This window comes from Lontra canadensis, unplaced genomic scaffold (assembly GCF_010015895.1).
Source record: "Lontra canadensis isolate GAN:19392208 unplaced genomic scaffold, GSC_riverotter_1.0 scaffold5, whole genome shotgun sequence".
Lineage (NCBI taxonomy): Eukaryota > Metazoa > Chordata > Mammalia > Carnivora > Mustelidae > Lontra > Lontra canadensis.
In genome coordinates, this window is record NW_022630999.1 from 26286700 (window position 1) to 26312096 (window position 25397).

The 25397-nt window shown below is 36.2% G+C and overlaps 1 protein-coding gene across 2 annotated transcripts in view; it reads left to right on the plus strand.

Moving 5' to 3' along the window:
- GABRA1 (gamma-aminobutyric acid type A receptor subunit alpha1) overlaps positions 1-23756 on the plus strand; it is a 53997-nt gene extending 30241 nt beyond the window's left edge. For both annotated transcript variants that reach the window (XM_032851732.1, XM_032851733.1), the window contains exons 7-10: positions 5954-6097; positions 14705-14857; positions 17696-17898; positions 23226-23756. In XM_032851732.1, the coding sequence (XP_032707623.1) occupies positions 5954-6097; positions 14705-14857; positions 17696-17898; positions 23226-23537 (812 nt within the window). In that variant the 3' untranslated portion in view covers positions 23538-23756. The remainder of the gene's footprint in view (positions 1-5953; positions 6098-14704; positions 14858-17695; positions 17899-23225) is intronic.
- The last annotated feature ends 1641 nt before the right edge of the window (positions 23757-25397 follow it).

The window sequence follows — 25397 nt, forward strand, 5'->3', positions numbered from 1 at the left end:
GAAATCTCCAATTAGTAAAACCTGTTAGAAGATAAAAAAAGATAAAAATGAAGAAAGTTCAGTGATTTGCTGCAAATACTTTCTAGGGGTGCCTGGATGACTTGGTATGTTAAGATTGTCTGCCCTCAGCTCAGGTCATGACCTCCAAGTCCTAGGATCAAGCCTTAATCAGGATTCCTGCTCAGTCTCTTTCTCCCCGTCCCCACCCCCACACCCCCCTCCTCGTTCTCTCTCTCTCCTTCTCTTTCTCAAATAAATACATGAAAACTTTAAAAAAATACTTTCTATAAGTAATAATCTTTAATTTCACTTTTAATGTTTTTCAGGAAGAGATTATTATAAGAAAGAGTGGATTTAATTAATTAGTGGAAAAATGCTACTTTTGTTAAAGCTGTATTCATGGAAAAACAAGTGGAGTATGGATGCTTTTACCACATAGATAATAACTCCCTGCCAATAGATGGAGATCACTGTGCTTATTTTGTGTCATTACTGACATTTGTTTGACTTTAAGAATATTGCAAGTTGTTTATCAGATGAAAATATTGGTAGGTGGCAGCAGTGGATGATAATCGTTTCTTCATAATGAAGCCTACACCTAACAAATATTGTCTGATGAGAATTTACCCTAATCATAACCTTTTGAAAAGTTCTAGATCTGGTTGGATATCCCTTGAAATTTATGTGTATATTCGTGCTTTTGAAGGTATCCTAGATACCTTTATGATAACTGTTGAGGCTTCTGCTATTTAAAACTGTGCAGGCACACATTAGAGGAGCCAAGAGAACAGAACTGTGCCCAGCAGAGTCAGGTTCTCTTGTCTTCCTCTAGCCTTCTGCTTTTGCCTAGTATGCATATATAAAGGGAGTAAGAAGTAAGAACAATGTATTCCTGGTTTCCTGCAGGAGAGTTACTTTTGGACTGAGTCAGCTCCTGGACTACCTAACCATCTTTCTGCTCCCACTAGACAGACCGTCTAAGCAACTATTTTGGTGAAGATATGATTCATAGAAAAAAAAAAAAGTGGTGGTGTAGGAAGACAGCAAGCAAAGAAAATAGCAAAGGGCCTTCAGGCTCCTAGCAGCTCTAGTCATGGAAAGACAAGTTTATTTATAAATTGAATTCTATACTGAAACCCAAGGACAAACTACTTCAAAAATTGTCAGCCAAACAGGCCTTTGGTGATAACTCCCTCCTCCTCACTCTTTTCCCAATTTAATGTATATTCTATGTTACAGACTACTATATTTTCTCCTGATTACCACCTCCATTTTTAACAATATTATGTATTATGTGTTACTGGTATGCCAGGCAGTATTTTAAACATTTGTATATGTATCAGCTCATCTAATCCACAAAATCTTATACTTAGAAAGATCGTGCATTATAGGTTGCCTGGGGCAGTACTTACTTTTGCCTTATATCCTAATATAACTACTAGTAGTGCCCCCTTTTACCTTCAGAAATACCTTATTTTGAACAACAAATTACTTGTTTAGTGTACTAATCAGGAATGCTCTCAAGCCGTGAGTATAACTAGCTGAAAAAGAAGAGGGGTTTATATTTTTATACAAGATGGATGATGGTAAGTGATTGTTGGTTGGTTGTTGTTTTGTCAGCATCTTAACAACAATGATGTTTAAGATGCCCTTAGATGTTCTTCCTGATCACAAGATGGTTGCTGCAACTCCAGCCATTGCATCTGCTTTCAAAATAAAGAATAGTGGACAAAGAAGAAAGAACGAGCACCTGTATTAAAGAGATAAAAGCTTTCCCTAAAATCCTAGCAGACATTTACGTGTATCTCATTAATCAAAGATGTGTCTCATTGCTAATGCTGACTACAAATGAGGCTGGGAAGAAATATTCTTAACTAAGCACATTGTTAGCCTGAAGAAAATAGGAGGTATTTTAGGAAGGAGGAAATGGATAGCAAGTAGAAAACACATAATGTCTCATGTAAGAAAACTGAAGTTAAATAAAAATCTGCTTTCTACCTCAGAGCCTTTATACATGCTCTTTTCTCTACTTGGGTTACTCTTCCCTTGGTTCTTCATGTAAGTGGCTTCTTCTATTTTTCACTTCTCAGCATAAATGTCATCTTCTGGGGCTTCCCTAATGACCTTATCTAAATTTACATACAGTCCCACCCATCTTCTTGATTATAATACATGTTTAATTTAGATGTATTATAGCAATAATTATTAGTTTTATTTATTGGTTGACATTTTTATTGTCTGGAGACTGTAAAACTCCCATGAAAGCACAACCTATTTTGTTCAGCATTTCCTAGTACAGAGCCTAATATGATGTAGACACTCAATAAATATTTATTGAATAGATAAAAATTATAGTAATCGGGTTTTAAATGCCCCTTTAATGTTTAAGTCTCAGAGAAGATTGCTTCAGAAAAGGGTTTAAGACCTGTGGGTAATTAAACAGAGAAGATTTGAAATTGAAAAATAAGCATCTGAGCTCAGTGAGAGAGTGCCATGACTAATTACCATCACCTGCCATTGGCTTGAGAAGAAGGAGTGGTGGTTGATTTATTGTATAGTTAGTTCTCTGTCCTGGCCTAACTAGCATACTTCTGAAATGAAGAAACTGAGGCAAAAGTGGGCTAAAAATGCATTGACCCAGCTTTTGAAGCAAACATCTTGCCAGAATCGCACAGAAGAAAATAATCAAGAGATAAGCTAGAAGATTTTGTAATAATTTAGTAGAATACTATGTAATAAATGCTAATGAAACAAAATCATCCATATGTTGATAGGAACTAACCTCAGAAAAGCAGATGTTTTCCACTTTCCATTACCACTTTCCATTCGACCCTGATTGTCAGTGTTACAGCACTCTTTTTGCTTATTGGGGATAAAGCCATCTTCATAAGGCCATATAACTAGAAGACAGTGTGCATGATTTAGTTGACATCTTTTAACTGCTTTTGAGGAAAATACAAAGAAGGCTTTGATTCTAAATGAAGAGATTCAGATGATATTCTGACAATAAGATGTAGGCAAGTGCTAGATCTAGTTATGGACTAGATAAATGATGGTTTCCTGGCTGATTATCAAGCATAGTGCCTTGTAAATAAGGAGAGAGGGATAAGTAGAAATTTAAACAAATTCTGAATAATAAATAACTTTGGAAATTATTTAGTGCACCTGCTTCATACAAATGAAAAGACAAAGGCCCGTAAAAGTGAAGAGATAGTGTCTTATTAGCAGATGCTCTTCTGATACCAAGTCTATGCTCCCAATGTTGTAGCACCACAGAGTTCTTTCATAAGCCCAACCAAAATTTTTTGTCTTCTTTTTAAATTTTTTCTGAGGTAATCTGCTAATTTATTTTAAATCTGAGCTCAACATTTTTACTAAGTAGCTGAAGACTCTTTTTAACCTTATCTTCTTTATGCTGATTAGTCTCAAATGAAGGAAGCAGTCATAGGACCTCCTTTTTAAGTACTAAAATGAAGAAATAAGGTATATCACCTATTGTGATGCCTTATATCATGAAACACCAACTTTCTTTTTTTTTTAAGTTTTTATTTAAATTCCATTTAGTTTGTTGGGGCACGTGGGTGGCTCAGTCTGTTGAGTGTCTGCCTTCAGCTCAAGTCATGATCCCGGGGTCTTGGGATCAAGCCCCACATTGGGTTCCCTGCTCAGTGGGAAGTCTGCTTCTCCCTCTGCCCCTCCCTCTGCTTATGCTCTCTCAGCCTCTTTCTCTCTCTCTCTCCCCCTAAATAATTTTTTAATCTTTAAAAAAATAAATTCCAGTTAGTTAGCATACAGTGTAATATTATTTTCAGGTATACAATGTAGTCAATCCACTCTTCCATAAAACACCTGGTACTCCACGCAACAAGTGCTCTCCTTCATCCCCATCCCCTGTTTAACCTTGTGGGTCCACTCTGCATTCTGGGAGATTTCCATTGAGAGACATGGACAATATGTCATCTCCACTTTCACAGCAACGCTGAGTTTATTGTAGGTTTCATACACAGTGGAGTTTCTAAGAGATTGCAAGTGTGAGACATTGAATTATATGAAGTTTAAAGGGGATGGTAACAGATTTTTTTCATCTAAAACTATATTAGCAGCCTATCAACAACACATGATGAAGTTCAAAAAAGTAGAGTCCAGGCATTACTGCTAATCATAGTGCAATACAGTAGCAAGAGTTTTTTCATTTGTTACAAAAATAGCACGAGGTTTAGAATTGGTTTCATCCCAAATTACTTGACCACTAAGTATCCCCTTGCTTGGATTTTGAGCATATAATATACAGTTTTTGCCTAGGAAATCCTTATTAATAACAGTAGGGTAGAAAGAATGTCATTCTATGCTCTTATCTCTGTTTGTTTCACTAAATAGCTATTTAAATATTTAAGCCCTTAAATAAGCCATTCAATGTTTCTGTGCTTTAGTTTATCATCTGTAAAATGAGACAAACTATATAACCTCTAAAGTCCTTCCATGTTAACAATCAGTGATTCTGTGTTACCATAAACTTGAGATGTGTTCTTAGGTTAGACCTTTCCATTAAAAAAAGAAAAATTTACCATGATGGGAAAAATATTTTACTGAATATAAGTTCTTACAAACTGTGAGCAATATGGTTCTTCTCAACTAGTGCTCTGCGCTTCGAGGGATTTTTAAAACTAAACATGTTTTAGATGCTAACAAATGCAGTCCTCCTCCTTAAGAAATGCAATGCTGAAATGATTCAAAATTTAAGTTTATGAGACATGTTAGCTCAATGGTAGGAATTATTTCACAATGTATATGTATATCAAATCTTCATGTTGTATACTTTAAATACCTTATAATTTTATTTTCAATTTTACCTTAATAAAGCCGTGTGTGTGTGTGTGTGTGTGTGTGTGTATAAAACATCTAACAGCATATACTGTCATTCCACCCCATGTGTAGTGGGTATTCTGTGACTAGAAACCAGAAAAGATATGGAATCCCTTCTTCTCCTTCACACTCATTCTATACATCTCTTCCCCCAACCTTCCTGAACTACGGATCAGGATTATGACCTCATCTCTCTCTCTCTACGGATCAGGATTATGACCTCATCCTAGGATGGCTAGGTTAAAAGTAACATGGAGAATGAAAATGATTGAGAAGTGCAATGAGCTAAATCGTGTAACTCATCAACATCATCATCGTGATAGTAAACATCCATAAAAAGGAGAATTAATTAAGAGGAAGTAAAGTTACACTTCCTTTAAAAATGGGTGCTTGGTAGAATTTCTGGTGTTATATTTCATATTTATCATGATCTTCCCTTGGCCTGACATAATCCAGACCCAGGCTTCTGCCTCTAACCGTATTTCATCTCTCATGTACACAGATTTAGTCACATTGGTATTCCTGCTCTTACTCAAACATATCAAGCTTTTACCAGGACCAGAGGAAGAAACTTCTTTGTTCACCTATCCAACAAACTCTTCCCCAAGACATACCCTACTCTCATTTCTGTCATGCATTTAACTGTCAGTTCCTCAAGGACCCTCTCCGAGTCCTTCATCTAAAATAGGCCCACATCCTTCATTCTCTACTCCCTTAGCCTATTGTGTATGGCTTTATTGCATTTAACATTACTTGAAATTATGTGTTTATTAGCTTGTCTGTTTTTGTCCCCATTACTGCTGTGCATATTCCACAACATCAGGGAAACTTGTTCGTTACGGATTTTTTCAGCAAAGTTCTTTGTCTTTTGTAGATGCTCAATAACCATTTGCTGTAAAAGTGAACAGATGACTGAACAAATCAGGAAAACGTGTTTTAATTTTCCTAAGCCAAAGAACATGGGCTCTTTTTTTCCTGGCCTGCTCACTGGAACCATGCAATTGAAAATAGGAAACTAATAGCACTTATCAGCTAGTGAGGAGTATCAAAGTAACATGACACATGGACATTTTCCTTCCTTTCCTTTTAGATGCCTATACCAGAGCAGAAGTTGTTTATGAGTGGACCAGAGAGCCAGCACGCTCGGTGGTTGTAGCAGAAGATGGGTCACGCCTAAACCAGTATGATCTTCTTGGGCAAACAGTAGACTCGGGAATTGTTCAGTCTAGTACAGGTAAGTGCCAGTTGATTATTCCAGATATGTCAGAAGAAATATAAACAGTTTTTGTGAGAATGTGAGAATTCAGTAAGTTCTTCAATAACACAAGTAGAAAGAGAGAGAAAATTTCACTAACCTGAGACTACCTAAGCTAGGAACTAGTGTAAACTCTATAGATTTGTGCCCTTGTATTCCTCATTTAATGTCTTTTGGCCTCTGTTTCTTGGTTTGCAAAATAAGATGCTAGTTCTATGTGATCAGGGTAGCAGAGTATTTAGAAATGTGAACTCTGGGGAAGAATGTATGGATTAAATTCTTACTCTTCCACTTTGTGTGTTGATTGTGGTCACCTCACAGGGTTGTTAGAAGGCATGAATTAAATCCATGAAGAGTACTTTAATAGCTTCTGGCATATAAAAAAAAAATCTCAAAAAATGTTAGCTATTAATATTATCTAGGCCTGATTTATTATAATGAGTCAGTGAATCTTGGTGAATTTGTAGCAGTGATCATTATACATAAGAACTAGAGCAGATACTATTAAGCAGCTAGACCCAAATTTTAAATTTTGAAGTTGCTTCAAGAAATAAGTTTAGTTATGCAAATATCCATTTGTGACTAAATGTAATGTGATCGTTAACCCTTCCTCAATCCCAATAATTTTAATTATGTTCAGTCAATGAAAGCTTAACAAGAGCCAGAAGTTTTTATAGCTGTCTTTAAAATTTTAAATTAGTTCATCCACTTTGGTAATTTCTTTTAAAAAATGCAATTTGGTAATATATAAGGGCAGATGTGCTATTCTTGTCAGAAAAAATTTCTTCCTTAGATTTCAGGTTTTATCTTAGGACCCTGATAATTCTAACAAGTTCAAGTAATAGGTCAATATATCTTATTCTGGCTATTAGAAAATCCCTGTTTAATGGGATCTGCATTTTGCTTATTTTGCCGCAACCATGGCTACTCTGGAAGCCCAAATATTTATGTTTCTTCTTTTGAAAAATGGAGAAGATTGTTGCTCAGTTTTGCCCATGTTAAAAATACATGTGTCATAGTGGAAAGATTTTAGGCTTTGTAGTGAGAAAGAGATGCACTCAAGTCCTGGTCCTGCCACATAGAAGTCTTGTGACTTTGGCAAAGTCATTTATCCAACTAGAAACTCTGGTCTCCTCTAAAATGTGGGCATTTTATACTTTTGCATTAAAGATGAGATGATATAAAACACTAAGCAGAACATATATATGGTAAGTGCTCAAAATGGTATGTCGTCTGAGATCCCAAAACATGGAAAAATACTGAAAATTTCTCTCGCTTGTAAGTTATGTGGGAAAACATTCTAAAATGAGCAGTGTTCACCTTTAAAAATCAAATGCTATTATAAACTGGATTTTGTGGTAGACACTGGAGAGTCAATCAAAGACAAGGCAGAGAGCTTGCTGTCATGGAATCTAAAGTCTAAGGGAAGACAAACACATAAACTATAATTATCAAAATGGGTGGTAAATGCTGTGATTAACATTTTTGTGAGGGCAGGGACCATATCTGTCTTCTGTATCCCTATCATTTACTATAGTAACTAAAACAGAAGAGGCACTAAATAAATATTGTGAACTAATGAATAAAACAATAAATGTACCCATCCTAGAATAATCAACGAGGAATTGCTGCAGGGGTTGACTTTTATGTTGTTAATCTGTATTTGTTGGAAACCAAATAATCACTGTTTTAGGCCCAGAACATTGAAAATAATAAACATAGAACTTACCCTCAAGAAATTCTCCATTATCATTAGAATAAAGGCTGAGGGATATGAAAGCAACAATAACTCAACCCCAGTGGCATGCATTCAATAGCAGAAGTAGACACAAGCCAGGAGGGTTACCCAAAGAAAGGAGTGCCTCACTCCAGTTGTAGTGCTAGTGACCTTGACATGTCATTTCATCCCTCTTTAGGACCAATTTCCGTGTCGGCAAAGTGAGTGGCTCATTCTGATAAACTTGGAGATGTTTCTGCCTTCATCAGGATTTAGGCTACATGCACTGTAGTTATTCAAAACTGATATACAGACATACATGGAGCTAGGAAATGAGAGGCAGGGCCCAACCCCCCATCACCAAACTGGCTGTACCTCATACTCTGGGTCTTTTGAAAGTACTCAATCTGTGCTAAAGCAGCAAGTTTACCTATACAAACAAGAACTCTTTCTTGTCATTCCCATAATTGATACAGGTGGGGAGGAAGGGAAGGGAGGTAAGGAAAATAGTGAGAAAATTCTCAGATGTAGGGGTTCAGTTTGGTGTACACTTTCAACCTTACAATAAAACACTGAACTAAACACTTCCTCTGGGTCCACTTTAGCTCATCAAAAATCCACCCGATAGATTTCTGTGGGAAGAAACAAAGATCTTTTTAAGGTCTTCCATTCCATATTTCACAAATCCTTGCAGAGTCCTAAAAATATTAAGATAAATGGCATTGAGTACTTTACCTCCCTCTTTTTGCCAGAAGACTAGGAATGATAGCAAGAAAGAGCACCACATGGAGAATGATTAGGTAAAAAACCATCCTCCTCTACCTTAAAATTCTCTGCGGGGAGAGAAGCAATTCAAATCACCTCTTAGAAGGGGTTTCCCTGCTTGCCTGAGCCAACTTACGTGTGAACACACATTCATAGGTACTACCAGCAATCTCTTTCAAGTCAAATACCTCTAGATCACTTCAGTGACATAGGAGGGGGGAATATGAGGCTCGATCCACTGCTTGGATTTTTTAATTCAGTACAAAACCATTAAAGTCCCAGTATCTTTCCTGAGGTCTGCCACCAGATTTGGGAGAAGACAGTAAGTTGGAGAGTTAGTTTGAAGTACACCTACTCACCTGGCAGAGGAAAACCTTTACAGTCACATGGAAGGATGAGTCCAGTGAGCTCTCAAATCCAATACAATTCTTTGTTACCCAATACAATTTATTCACTAATTCCTTCAACCATTTATTCACTTTCAGTGTTTGACATTGTAATTGGGCCTGGGAAAGATAGATGAAGGTCATTTAATTCCTGCCCTCAAGAAATTCATAATTGATTGCTGTAAGTAGCTAACATGCTCATGGCATTGTTCTAATATGACAATCCCAGGATATAGGTATTAACTTTATTATATCCATTTTGCAGATGGGACATAATTGAAGCCAGAGAGATTTAACTGCTTTTCCTAAGTCACACAGTGAGGAAATGGCAGAGCTGAGATTTGAACCTGGGGGTAGTCTAGCTGCAGAGTGCTCAACCACATGACTAGTAACAGGCAACATAGACATGTGTGAAATGCAAGGCTGTGGTACAGCATGGATTTAAGAGTGTGGACTCTGGAATTATACTGTGAAGGTTTAAATGCTGGTTATACTACTTATTAACTGTCTGACCTTTGGCAAGACATTTCTCTGTTCATCTTTCTCTTGTAAAATTTGTAGATGATAAAAGGATCTACTTCATGAGCTGCTCTGAGATTGAAATAAGAAAAATGCATGTAACCTGCTTAGCAGAGTGTCTGACATATAAAAATTATGTAATAAATATTATATATTACTATTAATAATGATGATAGAGTTAGTGCAAGGGAGTGACATAACATAAAGAAGTCATTTCTGCTTGAAGTATCAGAGAAGGCAGTTTGGAACTGGACCCCAGACATTGCCCCTTATCTCATTCTACTATACTGCATTATGTTTCCTAAGTAATTTTTTAAGGAGAGCCTGTACAGAAATTATAACCATGACTAAAGAGCATGAAAATATGACTTATACAGAGAAATATAATAATTAAATTAGTGACCAGGCATAATGATAATATCATGGCCAGAAAATAATAAGAATATAATAATGTACAATGCCTTTTTAAAATACATAGTGGTGCCTGTAAAACCTTCATATTTACCAAAGTCAAAGAGAGATTTGATCAAAGGAATTTTAGGTTAGCCTTGCTGAATAAGAATGTTTCTTCTTTATGAGTGGCTGTCTTATCCTTAGAACAAATGACCAAGAGAAATTGTGAGATCCTCTTTCTTAAAGATAGTCTTTTCTGGATGAGTTGATTTAAGGATGACACTGCAGGCTCAAAACGAATGAGGAAAACAAGCATTTTCCCTGACCAGGGGGCAATAAGAGTGATCAGCATTCATCCAAGGATCCTTAGAGCCCCCATTTACAAAGCCTAGTATATGATCTCCAGAGAAATAACTGTAGCCATAAAATGTAAAAAGTAGGGATTGGGGGTAGGGTAGTTATCTGGTCAATTCATATTTCAGATGAAGAGACAGGTCTAGAAAGATTCAGTGGCCTAGAACTCTAGCCATTTTTTTTTTCTTATTTCTATTCCAGAACTCTTTGACACAGATATTAAAATACCAGTTCCTCCCTCAATGTTATCTTTTGATTTCTCATTCCTATTAAAAAATCAGCATAAAAACTTAGGAAATACATAGCTTAGAAAACACAAAGTTAAGAATACTTGGAAGGAAAGTGATCTATTAGGGACCTATTATAGACTTATAGGGACCCAATGTTCATTATAACTTCATTGACGTGAATGGTTGCTTTCTAGAGCTGGAGAGACTATATTTCTATCGTTTCTATCTTGCACTCTCAATTTGCACATGACTCAATTTTTTTTAAATGACTTTCATATCTATCATTTCATTGTATCCTTCCAACATCCTAAGAAATAGTTAAGTAAAGCACTATTATTTTAATTGAACAAATTAGGAAACTGAAGTCAAATAAAGTTAAGCAAAGTATTTACTCTTCAAGTACATGGAAGCCATTTACTAAACAAACCCTCAAAGCTCCTTTATAGAATTCTATCCCTGCTTCTTTTCTTTCTTTCTCCTTAATTTTGTATGGTAATGTATCAGAAATATTGTCACATCTAATTTACAAGCTTCCCTGAGGGTTACATGATATGCAAGGATATTTGAATTATAATTCTTCTAGACTGTTGAATTAGAGGAAAAGAATTTGACATGCTTAGCGTATAAGCCCTTGATGTCTAGAGATTTCTTTCAATTCAATTTAGGAGATTGATTTTTTTGTTGTTGTGTTCTTCTTTTATTTTTAAACTATTACAACATCATTCTGATTTTGCTGCCTTTTTTCTCCTTACTTACATGTTCTGTGCCAAAACTTCTTAGATTTTTTTTTAATTTAGGAAAATGGTTTCAATAGATTTGAAATCCTTCTATTCTTTCTCTAACTTGTTAGTGAGGAAGTGGTTTATAGAACAAACATAATGTGGAATAATAGCTCCTCCAAAATAATATTCTCTGCAGAATCTTCCTAAAATGTCACATTGCGAACAACAAAAGATGATAATGGAATATGTATAGACACTCATCCTTCTGACATTATATCAAAGATGGAATTTTTTCTTTGAGCTGATGACATTTTGTAAACCACAGTTGAATGAATGGTTAGGAATAATAATGCATACTCCTGAGAGGATGAAATGTAACATGGCCATGTCCACACAAGACTACATTTTAGTAGTCCTGAAAAAATTGGTTTTCTGCTTTTTTCTGAAATTTGAATCACTCATTTCTTTCAGATGACCTTGGAGTCATCACCCAGGGTGTCTACAGAAACCGAGAAGAAATTAGTAAACATTGTATTTGCCCTCCCAAATAGAGAGCCTCATGGATGTTAATTTAAGTGAGCACCCTTAAACCTCAATGCATCCCTTTTCACCATGCACAGATGTTAAATACTTAAAGTATGTAAAGCCATGCTATATTCAAAGAACTGTCCTCTTCCAAATTAACTCTCAGTTTGATAAGAGGGATAGAAGGATATAAGTTAGCTAAAATAAAAAGTGTGAGATTTTATTATAAATGTAAACAGAAGCTATAAATAAATTTGAAGTTACTTACTAGTGATCAGTCAATGGCAATTGTTATTAATAATTAGCAGTGAAAGCATACTTGTGCGTGTGAATGATTTTCTCCTATAAAGAATAAATGCATTTATTTTACCAATATTTTTACCAATTCTGATTGGAGGGAAAAGAGAAGAAAATGGAGAAGGGAACCAAAATTTATTTTGAAACTCTTACATGGCATTATCTTAATTAGAGCCCTTATTCTTTATCCTCCCCACAATATACTTCTCACTTTTTTTTAAAGATTTTATTTATTTATTTGACAGAGAGAGATCACAAGTAGACAGAGAGAGAGAGAGAGGGAAGCAGTCTCCCTGCTGAGCAGAGAGCCCGATGCGGGACTTGATCCCAGGATCCTGAGATCATGACCTAAGCAGAGAAGGCAGAAGCTTAACCCACTGAGCCACCCAGTCGCCCATACTTATCGCTTTTTTATAGATTAGGAAACTGAGGATTAGAGACTGTAAGCAAGTTACCCATGGCTATCCAGAAAGAAAATAGTGTATCTAAGTTTTGAACCCAAATCCATTTGCTTCCAAAGCTGATAAACTTTCCTTTACAGCACATTTCTTCCTCTTCTGCTATGGACTGAACCCAACCCAAAGATGAACAAAATATTCAGCAATAATAGATGTGAAGTAGAGGATTTTGTTGGTCATGATACTGAGATGTGAAAATGCATGGTAAGGCAAGAAACATGGCACTGAAATGCTTATTAGAGCTATGATATGGAGAGTCTTAAATCCAGGTAACAGAGTTTGCTGTCAGTAGGAACACTGGAGACTGTTGATTGTCACATTGGAGAAGGGCGAGGCATTTGCTAGTATCATCTAGTGAGTACAGGTCAACTAATACTGGGACAGCCCCCACAACAAACAATTATCTGGTCTGAAATGTCAATAGTGCTGAGACTGAGAAATCTTAATGTAGATAATGGAATCCATTAAGGTATTTTAAGATTTTATGTATGCTTTAAAAAGATTACTCTGACATCAAAATTTTGGGAAAACTGAATGAGGAAGTGATTGGAGATAAACAAGGCAGTTAATAGATCTACAAAAGAGATAAGAGCAGTGACCAAGAGATAAGAGATAGACTGAAAGATACTGCCCAGGAGAAATTAAAATTGTGATGATCAACTGATTCCTTTCTCTCTCTCTCAGAAGCCATACTTAACATCCAAGTTTTGATCCCAGGATTTTAGTCTGAGTGAGCAGACAGATGAGAGAGTATCATGAATTTAGAGATAGACTTTAAATGGGAAAGCAGCACAGGTATATACTCGTCATTATTTTTTTTAATGGGAAAAGTTAACTAATGTCAGTTTTTGAACATATTTACTTGGTGATGTCAATGAAAAATCAGTATTTCTGAGATGTCCAGTAGATATTGGGAATACAGGTTGATTCTGAAAGCAGTGTCATTTAGGGCTGTGGATTTGGCAGCCCTTCAGATACAAATGAGTCTAGGGGCAGGAGGAGAAGGGAAGTTCCTGGTTAGAGCCAAAAAAAAAAAAAAAAAGTGGAAGAAACCTAAAAGCAGAACTACACCAGGAACCTCTATGATTACTTTGCAGAAAGATGAAGAGTGGGGTATTAATAGGTTGTGAACAGTTTTAGTTACATTGTAGGGGCTGAAGCTAGATGGTCATGGGCTGGTCATGGTCACAGGTTGCATAGGGCAAAATTTGGAGTTAAAAGGAAGGAGAAAGGTGAAGTAATGTGAATACCAAAGAAAGCTGTGTTTTCTTAGTAAGAATACACTTATTTCTCTCCTCCCCCACCCCCCCAGACAGCTAAGTATATACTCAGAGTGGATAAAGCTAAAATTTTCTAAGACTTGTAATTGAAAAAATATAACATCAGTTAAAAAAAAAAAAAAAACTCCTATAATTTGGGTTGCATGTCAATCGCTTTGGTAAATGAAATTGCTTTTCTAAATGAAATCAGACTTTGATATATACAAAGACATTAAGTGTGCCCAGCTAGTCCATTGTTTCCTAGCCCAGGCTATGGAATTGGAACAGTTCAAAAGCTATATTGAAGTGGATTTTCCTTGGCCTCCCTTAAAGAATGGTTTGTGTATCTAGGTGGGACCTGAAGAACTGAATGTTTCAAAACCTTCCCAGGTGATTCTGGTGGAGGTATTCCTCAAAATAAATTTTGAGAAACCATGGATTATATCCCACTCTCCTCATTCCAAAGATCAGGCTAAGCTAAATGAGTTACCCAGGGCCACAGAGCAGCTGAAAGGAAGTGCTGGCATTAGAACAGGAATTCCCCCAAAGTTGGACACCAAAGCTCCTTCATTAGACAGCCTGAATGTCCTCCACAGTGGTAAACTGGGGATTTGATCTGTTCTGACCCATTACTGTGTGTCATCAGGATCTTGCACTTTGCCTTCATGGTCATTAGAGCCATTCTGTAAATAGATACTCTATATCTCTTACATGTTCGATACACCGGGATAAGGGTGTAGCAGTATCCATAAGATCTCTGGCACCTCAGTCTTATCCTCAACCCCATTTTGGTGTTTTAATAATGTCTCTGTTCTTTCCTGGATAAACATTTTCTCTTCAGGAACCAGATTCACATGGGACATGTTTTAAGTCTAAGATTTTGCTGTTGATGGAAAAAAATCCAGAGATAATTTCTTTTCAGGGTCAAATTGCTCACTTTATTGTATGTTTCACCCTCTAGGAGAATATGTTGTTATGACCACTCATTTCCACCTGAAGAGAAAAATTGGCTATTTCGTTATTCAAACATACCTGCCATGCATAATGACAGTTATTCTCTCCCAAGTTTCATTCTGGCTCAACAGAGAGTCTGTACCAGCGAGGACTGTCTTTGGTAAGTGCCAATCAAGACATACAGGCAAGGGTCTGGAGGGCAAGTTATATTATGCTGGTGACGTTACAAGTGGAATGAAAAAATAATTATACATTAAAATCTGAAGTTAGCACAATAGAAAGGTTCAAAGAATTACCATTCTCATTGTGGTGTGATTTTAAAAAAAAAAAAAAAAACCTCTTTCTTTAAATAGAAAGCTGTTTTAATGTATGTAGATAAATGCATGTGAATATCAACTAGGCATGTGCTATGTTTAAGACTCTTACTACGGAATAAAAAGCCTTAAGATGTTTATAATCTAATCTGAAGATTATTCATGTGCAGAGATCCCTATGGTATCATTCTTCAAGAATAGGCAAGGAATGGAAAATCAGTTATCTCAGGAAAAAAGCAAGACTTTGCTACAAGTGCCCCGGAAAGAGTCTTTTCTTCTGAATTTATCAAAGTGCTTCCAGGTTGAAACTGCCAAATCTTTGCTCTGACAGTAGCCTAGGAACACAGGTATATTAAGATCCAGAATGCTTCCAGCTGCAGAGCACAAGAGTAGTTCATTTCAAACTTTTTAAAAAATTATCATTTGTTAGTATTAGCTAGTCTTGAAGCCACTTACAAGCACTAAATCCTGAACTCTTGTCAAGATGCTTATTTCTATATGTATATTCAGTTTGAGGCCTTTATTCACTGAAAATTAAGAAAAATAGAATAGAGAGCATATGTTTTATTTTTATTTTTGTAAGAATGAACAATAATGCTATAGTGAAAAAGATTTTTTTAAATGCTCACCCTTCCCCCTTCTTACCCTAATAAATCTTACTCTTCCTTTTTGAAAATTCTCTAAAGCATTTGGAATGTTTAATAAGTCAAAAACCTTGCTCTTAACATTTTCAACAATCTGATGTCTCAGCCAACTCATGCCCTTTCGGTGAGCATAACTACATATCTGTAAACTCAAATGTGGCCAAGTATTTCTGTGTATCAAGTTATATATTTCTAATGTTTTAAGTTCCGTACAATCACAAATACAATTTCCCAAGACCTTTAGCCTTTTAACATTTACTTAGAACACATATTTCTATTGTTTTTAGTCTCAACTCAGCACTTTCCTCTGTGCTGAGTGAGAAGTCTGAGAGGGTCACAGATGTTTAAAGAAACAATACACAAAGGAAAAAGAAAAAGGTACAAAAGTTGGACTTTGTAACAGTTTAGTATAAGGCATCCAGAATGCAGCAATGCTGAAGCCTGTTTTATGTCTTCAAAAGTCATCTTCTTGTGCTCCATGCTGTCATTTAGAGGCAATGCGGTTGTGTAATTTTGCTGCCAGATAGATCCAAGTTTTAGGTTCCGTCTTCATTTTTGTAAGATTCAGTTACCTAAAAGTAAGGGGTTTACGGGGTAGAGAAGGAAAGATGAGATTGGGAGGGAGACAAATCCTAAGAGACTCTTAATTTCACAAAACAAACTGAGGGTTGCCAGGGGGAGGGGGGTAGGGAGAGGGTCGTTGGATATTGGGAAGGGTATGTGCTATGGTGAGTGCTGTGAAGTGTGTAAACCTGGCGATTCACAGACCTGTACCCCTGGGGCTAATAATACATTATATGTTAATTAAAAAAATTTAAAAAAAAAGATTCAGTTGCCTATAAAATGAGAGTACAGTTAAAGTAAAATAGTGCTGTTTAAAAGATTGAGAAGAATAAAATAAAATATGTAAATTATCAGGTTGAATTCTTGGAACTCAGTAGATGCTCAACACATTTTTGTCCTTTTCCCTGTCCTTATAGCAGGAATTGTAAGACAACAAACACACGCACACGCGCATACGCGTACACACACCCCTCTCTTTATGCCCTTCTTAATTTATGGATACATTTAGTTTAAGAGCATACATTTCCAAATTAACTTCTGACAGTTGCCTTCATGAACCAAATTTTGGGAAAAAAAAGGAATTCACTCTAGCAGAGATTTATTAACAAGGACTGAAGTTGTCAATAATAATAGCCATTAACTTTGTTCGTGGTATCAGGTTCAATGCTAAACACTTTATTACAGTAGTTTATTTAATACTCGTAATAACCCTCTGAGTTAGACTTACTAATTTATAAAGAAATAATTTTTTAAAAGATTTTATTTATTTATTTGACAGATCACAAGCAGGCAGAGAGGGAGGCAGAGGGAGGAAGGGAAGCAGGCTCCCTGCTGAGCAGAGAGCCCAGTGTGGGGCTCCATCCCAGGACCCCAGGATCATGACCTGAGCCGAAGGCAGAGGCTTTAACCCACTGAGCCACCCAGGTGCCCCAAGAAATAATTAAAAAAAAAAAAAAAAAACAGAAGTTCAGAATTGTGAGGCAATTTTTTCCCATTCAGCAGTGAAAGAACTGGGATGTGAAACTGGGCTGTTCTGTTCCTCAAATACGGACATTTAAGTACCTTGCTCTCTGCTCCTGTTAATATTGATATGTAAATTTAAGGGCTGTTTACCAGTCACTATTTCTTAAACCATCTGTTGGTTATATAATACAGGTAATGCCCCAGAACTTTCTGTAACATCTCCAAAGCCTAAAGTAAGTCCATTCCCTACATCTGCGATCGTGTATCAAAAATATGATTTAATAGAAGTCTCTGTGTTTCTTCTTAATCTTATCACTTCCTAACGTAGGAAGTGTTACAAAGATCATCTACCTTAAAATTCATGGAAAACTAGGGAATATTGGATGGTTTAAAAAAAGCTATGAAAGGGGCACCTATGGTCCTGCTGGTTTCCCTTTGCACAAGTAGGCTGACCTTCAGTGATCAAATTTTGTGATGTGAACCCACAGATTCACTTAATTTCTTTCTTTACAGGAGTAACAACTGTACTCACCATGACAACTTTGAGTATCAGTGCCAGAAACTCCCTCCCTAAGGTGGCTTACGCCACTGCTATGGACTGGTTCATTGCAGTGTGCTATGCCTTTGTGTTCTCAGCTCTGATCGAGTTTGCCACAGTCAATTATTTCACCAAGAGAGGTTATGCATGGGATGGCAAAAGTGTGGTTCCAGAAAAGGTAAGTACTTTAATATTCCCTATGATCTGTCACTGGTATGTTTTATTCAACCTGCGGTATGGCATGTTTGGACTTTGGGAAATGGATGAAGAGTGCAGACACAGACTAATGAGGATTCTCTGTTTCTTAAATCATAAGTGACTGTCTGCTGTGGCAATTTTGGTACTGCTAAAGAGAGAGGTTGTTTTAAGTGGGCCGATGTGCAGAGTAGAGTGAAGGAGATAAAAGAGAGATGAACGTAAACATTTATTCTCAAATATGTTTTCCTGGGTCTCTATTGATTTAAGAACAGTTTTATTCAACTTGACATTAGGTGCAAATAAATTTATGCCATTGTAATTTGAACTTGAAAATAATAGTCTTTTTGTTGTTTTCAGAGCTTAATCACTTTGGTCATAAAAATTATTAACTCTAATGTCTCTGTTGAACTTAGTTTACAAAATGTATTATCTCCAATTTCAGTGAAGTAAAGGACAGGAAATATATTTCCTTTCCAAATTAAAGGTTTGCTTTAAGGATCATACACAAATCACAGAAAAATTCTTCATTATAGAAAATTATCAAGTCAAGCTCATTACTGTTTCTCTAAATTAGAACCTAATTTGGAATGTATTTTAAAGCACATGTGGTGAGGCTATTTCTACTTCTATGGTTTGAGGAAAAATATGTCAAAATGCAAGTGAGTCTTGGGATGGTAGAAAGGTCAAAGTCAGAGACACAGAGATTGTAAGATGTCTAGAAATAATCTAGGAGGAATCACTCTATAGCAGCTTTTTCCCAAAATTCTATTCCTCAGAGTACTAGTATCATGAGTTAGTCCCTAAGAATAAAGTCTGGTTGAATACTCCCAAATAATGCCGTGTCCTATATCACAGAGTCTCAGGATATTCAAGAACCGGGAAGGGTTTATGGTAAAGAGATTAACTATGGTATTTTTCTCAGGGCTCCACAGATGTACTAGAAAAGAGAATCCTTTGTGGTGGAAACCTCTACCATATTTAAACTAATTTAAAGTGTTACCTATTATGGGATGGGCCATTAATACATGCATAAGTAGGAAAGAAAAGAAGCTGACAAGGAAAAGCTCCTTTAGATTTGCCCCTCAGGCACAGACGAATCAGCTGAACCCCCCAGTGGTCTCCTACACAAGTAAAAGCAAAAGAAAGTCTGTGTAGAATGCATTATGACAGCCAACAGAACCTGAACCAGGCCCTCGATATTCACTTGTCTTAAAACATACTTGCAAAGTATGAAAAAAAAATTTTTTTTTTCTCTTAATTTGCAAACCAAGGACCTTGGCTCAGGTTCAGTAGAGAGAAAGGACAAGACAAAGGGATTCGCATTTACCAGTTGGAGAGAGGAGTGAAAGAGTGAGGACAGAGTGACGGTCAGATACGTACTTTAGCCATTGATGGTCTCCATTTGTACTAGAACAGAAGGGGAGACCAAAGGAGAGTGAGCCAAACATGGAAAATAGTTAATCATAAGACACCACCAAAGTGTAAGACATAGCCCAGAGTCACAAATGTGAACATGTTTAAATGCACATCTCAGAATCGGGGAAATCGTCTGCTAAAGTGCTTCAGAATTAATGGTACGCAAACGTGGGTGATAGACAACTGAATAGTCATATGCCAACCGTGGGAAAAATTGCTTTTCTAGCTGAATACTTTCTTTGTTGCAAGAGGCCAGTGTCTTTCTGATTCTGTCTCATCAGTGTCAGTATCCGTATCATGAATTTGGTCTGAAAAACGTACAATTTGGATTGAGGCATCGGTTGAGTTCACAGTCCACTTTATATTTATCTCTGTCTGACCCTGTATTTTTTTTTCAAGTGCTGTGTCTCATCAAAAATACTCTGATCTCCATCAATCTACAGTCCATGTTATTCAGCATATAAATATAGATGTAGTGTCATTATCCTATCTATATATATGCATATATATTTATCAGTAATTCATCTAAGCTCATCCTGATGAGAAAGATAACACTTTCTGTAAATTATCTATGCCTCTAAAATAATCTTCCCCAGGGCTTTGCCAGTTTCATTTGCTTATATCAGGGAGTGTGAGCATAGTGTGATCCAGGTCTCATTTTGACATTCAGAGAAGATGAATAAAATATGTTTTCTATGACCCAGGTGAGTGTTTTCAGGAGAGTTAAATTTTCAGTCTCTAACATGGTATAACTTGAAATTAAAAAGCAAATTTCTGTAAGTCATCACATTATCAACTGAGGATTCAGGAGCCTGCTTAAGATCCATATTCATATGGTAAATTGCTAAAAGAAATACCAATTTCTTAAAGAATATGGGGGAACTCAACATTCTCAAAAATTTAGAAAGATAATTAAGTATTCTTTCCTGATAAGCCAACCACATATTTCTCAATATTGTATTCAACATGATGTTGCAAAAAAAAGTTCTTAACTTGAGAAGCATTAGTATTGGAGTATTATAATAATTTGAGACTAGGAAAAATGAAATATATCAATAATATAAACTCTTCTCCAAGAATCATTCCTGCTGCAGATTGTTTCAGTTTATCTAACAGAATGTCTGTCACTCAACAAGTTTTGATTATATTGGAACCCATTGCCTCTCTTCCACAATAGAGTACATAAACATTTTATCTAAAGGACATGCACGGTTTTTAACGTCTGCAATGTTAGAACTTTTATTTTTAAGAAATGGACTAACACAAGTTCAGTTTGGCTGTTTAACTGTGTTGAAATAAACCATATCTATTCTTTCATTCCAGTAAAGATTATACAAAGTGTTACATTAATTTCAGGTGTACAGCCTAGTGATTCCCCAACTGTATACATTAATGCTGTGCTCACCACAAATGTAGCTACCAATGGTCACCATACAATGCTGTTACAATACCATTGACTATATTCCTAATGCTGTGCCTTTTAATCCTATGATGTATTCATTCTGTAACCAGAAGCCTGTATTTCTCACTTCCCTTCACCCATTTTGCCTATCCACCCCTGTGCCCTCCCCTCTGGCAACCAATAATTTGTTCTCTGTATTTATGGTTCTCTTTCTGCTTTGTGTTCATTTATTCATTTGTTTTGTTTATTAGATTCCATATATAAGTGAAATCATATGGTATTAGTCTTTCCCTGTGTGACATATTAAACCATATCTATTTTTGACCTGTAGTCACTTTGACATTGAAAGAGAGAATCACTTTTACTTGCATTATTTTTGTACAAATAATTATGGGAAATTTCTGTCACTCTTTATAAAGCTTAACCAAATCTGTCTTCACTATAAAATAGGAGTACATAAGTGGCCTTACTTTTTTTAAAAAGATTTATTTATTTACTTGAAAGAGAGAGAGAGAGAGCGCAAGCATGAGTGGGGGGAGGGGCAGAGAAAGGGAGAAAGAGAATCTCAAGCAGACTCCACACTGAGCAGGGAGCCTGATGCAGGGCTTGATCTCAGGACTCTGAGACTATGACCTGAGCCAAAACTGAGAGTTGGATGCTTAACTAACTGAGCCACCCAGTGCCCCTAAGTGGCCTTACTTTTAATGACGTTATACTAGAAAGAAAAAATTCTGGGCTTTTTGTCATGTCCTAATATAATTCTTAAGGATTTGGAGAGGAGGAAAAAATAGCAGGTCACAGGGCTGGATAATAAAAAAAAACAAAAATTAAACTGTTTAAATTCCTGACTAGTGTGCCTTGTGAAAAGCAGCAGGTCTTCTGGTAGTGATATTTTATTCTGATTCAATAATAAAAATACAAATTTTCCAGAGAGCATTGAGTCTGGTTGGTCAAGTTTAGCGGCTCATCAGTATTCTCCATATATACCCTTTTGCAGTTTCTGTAACCAGACTCTGCTCCTGAGGAATTCTGATTCAAAATATGAGATTGTGCACAAGAGATTTGCCCTTTAGAAATTTTTAACTAGTGGTTTAGTGTGCACAAAAGAAAGAGAACTACACTGTTAGGCCAGTGCTGTCCAGCAGAAATATGTGAGTCACAAATGCGAACCATATATATAATTTAAAATTTTCTAATTAGCCTTAATTAAAAAGTACAAACCAGTGAAACTAAATTTTCTTCTTTTTTTCCTTTCTCAAGTTTTTATTTGACTTCTAGTTAATGTACAGTATCATACTAATTTCAGGTGTAGAATTAGTGACTTATTAATATTCTTTAACCAGTATACAAAAATATTATATTTATAATAGGCCTTCAGAATCCTATACATATTTTATACTTAAACACTAGTCACATTTCAAGTTCTCAATGGTCGCAAGTAACTAGTGGCAACGGTATCAGACCACATAGCTGTAAACAATGATCTGCTTCAGTTTTTAGAAATTTCTTTATGACAGAAACCCCAGGAAATGCTGCAGTTGTGACTCATTGTACAGGTAACATGGACAAGCAGCTGACATGGAACAAGAACTGACTTCGGGATACCCTGAATAACTCTGCTTGATCATTTGCGCACTGGCAACATGGGGAGAAGGAGCAAATAATAGTTCAGCACCTTACTATTGTAAAACAAACCACTCCAAAACAGTGCCTTAAACCACCACACCTTTGGGGCTGGGAACAACTTGGTGGTAGTTCCATTAGTAGACTATGGGCTCAGCAACATGGTTGCAGTACACAAGAAGCTCCACCAGGGGGAGATCATCCGCAGTAGCCACTCATTCGTCTGGGGCCTGAGACTGGCTGGGCCTCTCACTGCACGTGATTTCTGGTCACCCAGTTTTCCAGTCCAGACTTCTTCATGAGGCAGTAATATGTCTCCAGAGGGTAAAGGCTGAGGCTACAAAGCTTCTTGAGAATAGGCATCATCTGGCATCATCTCACTCTACCTCCTGATGGGAAAGACAGGAAAATACTGGGTACTTTTTTCCAGCTTTATTGAGATATGTGACCCATGACATTGTGTAAGTTTGAGGTATACAGTGTGGTTCATATGATACACTTATATATTGTGAAGCCATCACTACCATAGCATCAGTTACCATCTCCATCCTGTCACATAGTTACCATTTCTTTTTTGTGGTAAGAACATTTAAGACCTATTCTTATCAACATTCAAGTCTAGAATATGTATTATTAGCTGTAAATACTGTGCTGTATGGTAGATGTCCAAACTTGTCAATTTTATAACTGGGCATCTGTGTCTGCTTTTTTAAATTATCTCCATAATACAGTCATATATCACATTTCTCACATTGTAAACAAATAATAGGTTTGGGTTCCAAAGTAAAGGTCACTTTGCTCAGCAACTTATAAACTTCCTTCCCACGGTTGACTGAACAAAATGGTTTTACTCTTTCCTTCTACAGCCAAAGAAAGTGAAGGATCCTCTCATTAAGAAAAACAACACTTATGCTCCAACAGCAACCAGCTACACCCCTAATTTGGCCAGGGGTGACCCTGGCTTAGCCACCATTGCTAAAAGTGCAACCATAGAACCAAAAGAAGTCAAGCCGGAAACAAAACCACCAGAACCCAAGAAAACCTTTAACAGCGTCAGCAAAATTGACCGACTGTCAAGAATAGCTTTCCCGCTGCTATTTGGAATCTTTAACTTGGTCTATTGGGCTACATATTTAAACAGAGAGCCTCAGCTAAAAGCCCCCACCCCACATCAATAGGTCCTTTCATTCACATTCTGTTGTTCAGTCCTCTACACTGGGAATTGCTTTCTGTTCTCAACGCAGTGATTCCCACCTGCTTTATTGCCTCTGTCTTAAAGAATTTGAAGGTTTCCTTATTTCCATAATTCATACAAGAACAACAGACCCCTGTCCAGCAGTCCTGAGCAAAGCAGAGCATACAGCTGAGAGACAGGATTCTGAGAGAGGAAGCAAGAGAGAAAAGTCATGACAGAAGGAGACAGAATGGAAGAGAGAGGAAAGGTGGGGGACTAGGTCCAGGCTAAGAGGAAAAGTAGAAGGAAAATAAAACTTTAACTCTATTAACTCCAGGTCATTTGTAGATATATATTTCCAAGTATTCTAAAAAAAAAAAAAAAAAAAAAAAAAAAGAGAGAGAGATACTGTATATGTCAAAAATATTTTTATGTGGAGGTGTTTCAAGGAATAAATTATAAATGTTTAATGAAATTTTAAAAATCTATGTCTTTATTGCACAAACTGCAGTGTGGTTTACATTTTGTTTTGTTTTTTAAAATGATGTATAGCTTTAACACTTTGTTTCCAAAGCTAAAGATCCCCATTTTTTCCTCTGTTTAAAAATGGCTAATGCATTATTCTGTTGTTAAAGGCTATTTTAAAATTCATGAAAATTGCATAGGCAAACATGCAGTTCCTTACTGTTAACCACATTTAATCCAAAAGAGAGAAATGGTTTAATAAATAGGTTACTTCACCATCATCTGAGCTTTTATCACTAGATTCAATGAAGAATCATTTTAACAGAGACATACACTCATTAAAACCAAAAACTAACTAACTAACTAACTAAATAAATAAATAAATAAAACAATTAAAAAATACTCCCTTTGCCACCCTGTCTATATGCAGATAGCACATGGGTCCAATGATCACTTGATTCTCATTATGAAAAGATGTTTTCAGAGGGGCAAACATATTTTGCAAGCTCTAGAATTGTTGAATGTATTATTTTATATAACAATACATTAAAAGCTTTAGATTGAAATTTATGATTAGTAAATATAGATTATTATATAAATTATGTATGTAAATATACAGCATGAGATTGTACATTTTTTACTTTTTTAAAGTTGTGTTCTTACAATATTGTGTAGGACTCACCGCTCTTAGCTGTTAGAATGTTGTGAAGTGCTACGGAAATACCTTAGAGCCTGCATTAAAAACAGAACAGCCTGTGGGAATCAGATGGAATTTAAAATAGATGGGTATAAAGTCCACTTATATAGAGAAAGCCTATAATTGTAAACTATCATCCAGTGTGCAGTAGTAAATCAGTTGCTCTCTGCTCAGGTCATGCCACATTTCCCTATTTGAGGCTCTTATAAAATAGAGAGAAAATGGAAAAGCATTAGTTGGAGCTAGAAAATCAGCTGTATAATATTGCTATAATTGCTGATACCAACTTTCTCAATGTGTTGTACCATATGTAGCATTAAATATAAAAACACATGAAAGAATGTACAGGAAATAGCTTTTATTGAGTAACATTATTACATTTCATTTATACTGTAGCAATATATTTGTAGGTTTACTATGTAAGGGCTTTAACTACAAGAGGTCCATTAATACTCCCTATAAAAATTCTGGTCTGTTTCATTACTTCCCAGATGTTTGAGAGATGAATATTTATGCAGAAGGTATTTTTGAAGTCTCCTTTTGTCTGATAGAATTTCAGAGATGTTTAAAATTAGCATCCAGAATCCGCAGGTCATAGTCTAACCACATTTAGAATACTACGACATAAACCTATCAGCATAATTGCCAAATAAGTCTGTTGGGATCTGTACCCAAGTTTTGAGCAATGTTTCTTTCAAAAAG